The sequence below is a fragment of the Dreissena polymorpha genome, chromosome 11, assembly GCF_020536995.1.
Source record: "Dreissena polymorpha isolate Duluth1 chromosome 11, UMN_Dpol_1.0, whole genome shotgun sequence".
NCBI lineage: Eukaryota > Metazoa > Mollusca > Bivalvia > Myida > Dreissenidae > Dreissena > Dreissena polymorpha.
This window is the reverse complement of record NC_068365.1, coordinates 494,114-500,113: the sequence shown is the minus strand read 5'-3', so window position 1 is coordinate 500,113 and position 6,000 is coordinate 494,114. Positions and strand designations below refer to the sequence as shown.

Sequence of the window (6,000 nt, the reverse complement as noted above, 5' to 3'; positions counted from 1 at the left end):
AAATCTGCCTATCTTACGGAGGAGTCCGGAGATAGCCGATGTATCACGAGTGTAGTTTTATTTTAACATTATAAAAATCCAAGAATTTAAGATCAAACGAAAATGCAATATTGAATGGATCTACGAAAATGTATTACAATGAAAATATTGTATTTGACAAGTTAAATATCCATAAAACTCTCGGTCTGAAGAACATTCCGGAGATAGTCGAGGTTGATTATTTCATGCCGGTCAATAAATTATTTTTTAGTGTGACGCAAACGCTATTAATAGATTGTATGTTATACATTAGTCATTACTACTGCTCGCATTCATGGAGTGATTACACTGATGGTAGGTTCATTTGTAATGAGTAAACATTTGAATACTATTAAATGGTTACTTTAATATATTACAATTTAGTTTCGTTGTTTTGACACAATAATGTAAAATGTTTATCTCGATAATATTAACTCTCTCAAGAATGTGTGTTTAAGTATTGAACGAATATTGAAATCGAAAGTGCAGACTCACTTTCAAAAGTACATGTATTAATTACGATTGTAACTTTTCATTGTCTTTTTTACTATGTTTTGTATTAATTTGCATAACTATTTTTGAGTTCGAAAATCTATATTTTTAAATGACAATCATGAAACATGAATATTAGGCATTTCTTGTATCGATAATCAGGTTTGGACACGCCTAAAATTCAAAAATACAAAACCTACTGGGGATTCCATGTATTTATTGCGAAATTGTTTTGTATTGTGTAGAAATTGAACGCACTAATACGGCTCTATCGACTATTTCGCGGACATTTGGATCCTTTCACACATAACCAAATTGGCATAAGGCCGATGTTAATATATTGGGTTAGGGCTATATTTTATCTCTTACGATATTGAGTATTCGGGCTAACATGTCACCTCTCTTGTCTTTTTATTGTAATTAAATGTTTGAATACAATTATGCACACACAGCCGATTAAAAATGGCAGAAGGAGGCATCGATCGAGCCACATCACAGACTGAAAGCGTTCCAGGACACAGCAGCCTGTACAGTCGTCACTCTCAGGTTAGACAGGGGCTGAAAGCGCCCAAAGATACAACAACCTGTACGGCCGTCACTCACGGGTAAGCATTGGAATGAAAGTGTTCCAGTCCACATCAGCCTGTACTATCATCTCGAGGGTAAATCATGTACGGGCAAGTAAGCACCCCTAGACACAGTGGCCTGTGCTTCCTTTACGTACGGGTAAGTCAAAAACTGAAAGCGCTTCTAGCAGCCTGTGCAGGCTTCACATACGGGAAAGTTAGGGATTGAACACGCTCCTAGTAGCCTGTGCAGCCTTCACGTTATGGAACTGAAAGCACTCCTAGACACAGAAGCCTGTGCAACATTCACGTACGGGTAAATCAGCGACGAAGCGCGCCCTTAGCAGCCAGTGCAAACTTTACATACGGATTAGTCAGTGACTAAAAGCGCTCCTAGCAGCACGTTCGGGTAGGTCAGGGACTAATAGCACTCCTAGACACAGTAGCCTGTGCAACCGTCACACACCGGTTAGTCAGTGACTGAAGCGCTTCTAGCAGCCAGTGCAACTTTCACGTATGGGTAAGTCAGAGACTGAAAACACTCGTAGACACAGTAGCCTGTGAAACCTTCACGTACGGGTAAGTCAAGGACTGAAAGCGCTCTTAGCAGCCCGAGCAACCTTCAAATACGGGTATGTCAGGGAACGAAAGCACTCCTAGACACAGTAGCCTGTGCAACCTTCACATACGGGTATGTCAGGGACTGATAGCGCTCCTAGACAAAGTAGCCTGTGCAACCTTCACATACCGGTAAGTTAGGGACTGAAGCGCATCTAGCAGCCAGTGCAACCTTCACGTACGTATGAATCAGGGACTAAAAGCGCTCCTATAGTATTGCCTGTGCAACCTTCACATACGCCGGGTACGTCAGAGACTGAAAGCACTACTATACACAGTAGCCTGTGCAATCTTCACATACGGGGAAGTCAGGGACTCCAAGCGCTCCTAACACTCGGTGCAACCTTCAAGTAGGGTAGGTCAGGGACTGTAAGCACTCATAGACACATTAGCCTGTGCAAACTTCACGTACGGGTAAGTCAGTGACTGAAGCGCTTCTAGCAGCAAGTGCAACCTTAACGTACGGGTAAGTCAGGAACTGAAACCACTCGTAGAAACAATTACCTGGGCAACCTTCACTTATAGGTAAGCCAGAGACTGAAAGCGCGTTTAGAAGCCCGAGCAACCTTCACATACAGGTAAGTCAGGAACTGAACGCACTCTTATACACAGTAGCCTGTGCAACCTTAACGGATAAGTCAAGAACTATAAGCGCTCTTTTCCGCCTGTGCAACCTTCACATACAGGTAAGTCAGGGACTCCAAGCACTTCTAGACACAGTAGCCGGTGCAAACTTCACCTACGGGTAAGTCAGGGACTGAAAGCGCTCCTAGGAGTCGATGCAACCTTCAAGTACGGGTAGGTCAGGGAATGAAAGCACTCATAGCCACAGTGGCCTGTGCAACCTTCACGTACGGGTAAGTCAGTGACTGAAGCGCTCTATCAGCCAGTGCAACCTTCACGTACGGGTAATTCGTGAACTGAAAGCACTCCTATACACAGTAGCCTGTGCAACCTTCACGTATGGCTATGCCAGGGACTGAAAGCGCTCTAAGAAGCCCGAACAAGCTTCACATACGGGTACGTCAGGGACTGAGAGCACTCCAAGCAGCCTCTGTAACCTTCACGTACGCATAAGTCAGGTACTGAACGCACTCCTATACACAGTAACCTGTGCAACCTTCACATACGGATAAGTCGAGGACTAAAAGCACTCCTAGCAGCCTGTGCAACCTTCACGTACGGGTAAGTCAGGGACTGAAAGCACTCATAGACACAGTAGCCTGTGCAACATTCACATACGGGTAAGTCAGGGACTGAAAGCGCTCCTAGACACAGTAGTCTGTGCAGCCTTCACATACGCGTAAATCAGGGACTGAAAACGCTCCTAGACACAGTAGCCTGTGCAACTTTCACATACGGGTAAGCCGGGGACTGAAAGCGCTCCTAGACACAGTGGGCTGTGCAGCCTTCACATACGGGTAAGTCAGGGACTGAAAGCGCTCCTAGACACAGTAGCCTGTGCAACCTTCAAATACGGGTAAGTCAGGGACTGAAAGCGCTCCTAGACACAGTAGTCTGTGCAGCCTTCACATACGGGTAAGTCAGGGACTGAAAGCGCTCCTAGACACGGTAGCCTGTGCAACCTTCACATAAGGGTAAGTCAGGGACTGAAAGCGCTCCTAGGAGTCGATGCAACCTTCAAGTACGGGTAGGTCAGGGAATGAAAGCACTCATAGCCACAGTGGCCTGTGCAACCTTCACGTACGGGTAAGTCAGTGACTGAAGCGCTCTATCAGCCTGTGCAACCTTCACGTACGGGTAATTCGTAATCTGAAAGCACTCCTATACACAGTAGCCTGTGCAACCTTCACGTATGGCTATGCCAGGGACTGAAAGCGCTCTAAGAAGCCCGAACAAGCTTCACATACGGGTACGTCAGGGACTGAGAGCACTCCAAGCAGCCTCTGTAACCTTCACGTACGCATAAGTCAGGTACTGAACGCACTCCTATACACAGTAACCTGTGCAACCTTCACATACGGATAAGTCGAGGACTAAAAGCACTCCTAGCAGCCTGTGCAACCTTCACGTACGGGTAAGTCAGGGACTGAAAGCACTCATAGACACAGTAGCCTGTGCAACCTTCACATACGGGTAAGTCAGGGACTGAAAGCGCTCCTAGACACAGTAGTCTGTGCAGCCTTCACATACGCGTAAATCAGGGACTGAAAACGCTCCTAGACACAGTAGCCTGTGCAACCTTCACATACGGGTAAGCCGGGGACTGAAAGCGCTCCTAGACACAGTGGGCTGTGCAGCCTTCACATACGGGTAAGTCAGGGACTGAAAGCGCTCCTAGACACAGTAGCCTGTGCAACCTTCAAATACGGGTAAGTCAGGGACTGAAAGCGCTCCTAGACACAGTAGTCTGTGCAGCCTTCACATACGGGTAAGTCAGGGACTGAAAGCGCTCCTAGACACGGTAGCCTGTGCAACCTTCACATACGGGTAAGTCAGGGACTGAAAGCGCTACTAGACACAGTAGTCTGTGCAGCCTTCACATACGGGTAAGTCAGGGACTGAAAGCGCTCCTAGACACAGTAGCCTGTGCAACCTTCACATACGGGTAAGTCAGGGACTGAAAGCGCTCCTAGACACAGTAGTCTGTGCAGCCTTCACATACGGGTAAGTCAGGGACTGAAAGCGCTCCTAGACACAGTAGTCTGTGCAGCCTTCACATACGGGTAAGTCATTGACTGAAAGCGCTCCTAGACACGGTAGCCTGTGCAACCTTCACATAAGGGTAAGTCAGAGACTGAAAGCGCTCCTAGGAGTCGATGCAACCTTCAAGTACGGGTAGGTCAGGGAATGAAAGCACTCATAGCCACAGTGGCCTGTGCAACCTTCACGTACGGGTAAGTCAGTGACTGAAGCGCTCTATCAGCCAGTGAAACCTTCACGTACGGGTAATTCGTAATCTGAAAGCACTCCTATACACAGTAGCCTGTGCAACCTTCACGTATGGCTATGCCAGGGACTGAAAGCGCTCTAAGAAGCCCGAACAAGCTTCACATACGGGTACGTCAGGGACTGAGAGCACTCCAAGCAGCCTCTGTAACCTTCACGTACGCATAAGTCAGGTACTGAACGCACTCCTATACACAGTAACCTGTGCAACCTTCACATACGGATAAGTCGAGGACTAAAAGCACTCCTTGCAGCCTGTGCAACCTTCACGTACGGGTAAGTCAGGGACTGAAAGCACTCATAGACACAGTAGCCTGTGCAACCTTCACATACGGGTAAGTCAGGGACTGAAAGCGCTCCTAGACACAGTAGTCTGTGCAGCCTTCACATACGCGTAAATCAGGGACTAAAAACGCTCCTAGACACAGTAGCCTGTGCAACCTTCACATACGGGTAAGCCGGGGACTGAAAGCGCTCCTAGACACAGTGGGCTGTGCAGCCTTCACATACGGGTAAGTCAGGGACTGAAACCGCTCCTAGACACAGTAGCCTGTGCAACCTTCAAATACGGGTAAGTCAGGGACTGAAAGCGCTCATAGACACAGTAGTCTGTGCAGCCTTCACATACGGGTAAGTCAGGGACTGAAAGCGCTCCTAGACACGGTAGCCTGTGCAACCTTCACATAAGGGTAAGTCAGGGACTGAAAGCGCTAATAGACACAGTAGTCTGTGCAGCCTTCACATACGGGTAAGTCAGGGACTGAAAGCGCTCCTAGACACAGTAGCCTGTGCAACCTTCACATACGGGTAAGTCAGGGACTGAAAGCGCTCCTAGACACAGTAGTCTGTGCAGCCTTCACATACGGGTAAGTCAGGGACTGAAAGCGCTCCTAGACACAGTAGTCTGTGCAGCCTTCACGTACGGGTAAGTAAGGGACTGAAAGCTTTCCTAGACACAGTAGTCTGTGCAGCCTTCACGTACGGGTAAGTCAGGGACTGAAAGCGCTCCTAGCAGCCCGAGAGACCTTCACATACGGGTAAGTCAGGGACTGAAAGAGCTCCTAGACACAGTAGTCTGTGCAGCCTTCACATACGGGTAAGTCAGGGACTGAAAGCGCTCCTAAACACAGTAGCCTGTGCAACCTTCACATACGGGTAAGTCAGGGACTGAAAGCGCTCCTAGACACAGTAGCCTGTGCAGACTTCATATACGGGTAAGTCAGGGACTGAAAGCGCTCCTAGACACAGTAGTCTGTGCAGCCTTCACATACGGGTAAGTCAGGGACTGAAAGCGCTCCTAGACACAGTAGCCTGTGCAACCTTCACATACGGATAAGTCAGGGACATAAAGCGCTCCTAGACACAGTAGTCTGTGCAGCCTTCACATACGGGTAAG

At 47.9% G+C, this 6,000-nt stretch overlaps 1 protein-coding gene across 1 annotated transcript in view; it reads left to right on the top strand.

The window, feature by feature from the left end:
* Window positions 1–214: 214 nt before the first annotated feature.
* Window positions 215–6,000, top strand: part of LOC127851117 (uncharacterized) — a 277,459-nt gene continuing 271,673 nt past the window's right edge. The window contains exons 1-2 of the mRNA XM_052384677.1: window positions 215–333; window positions 963–1,056. Coding sequence (XP_052240637.1) covers window positions 973–1,056 — 84 coding nt within the window. The 5' untranslated portion in view covers window positions 215–333; window positions 963–972. The remainder of the gene's footprint in view (window positions 334–962; window positions 1,057–6,000) is intronic.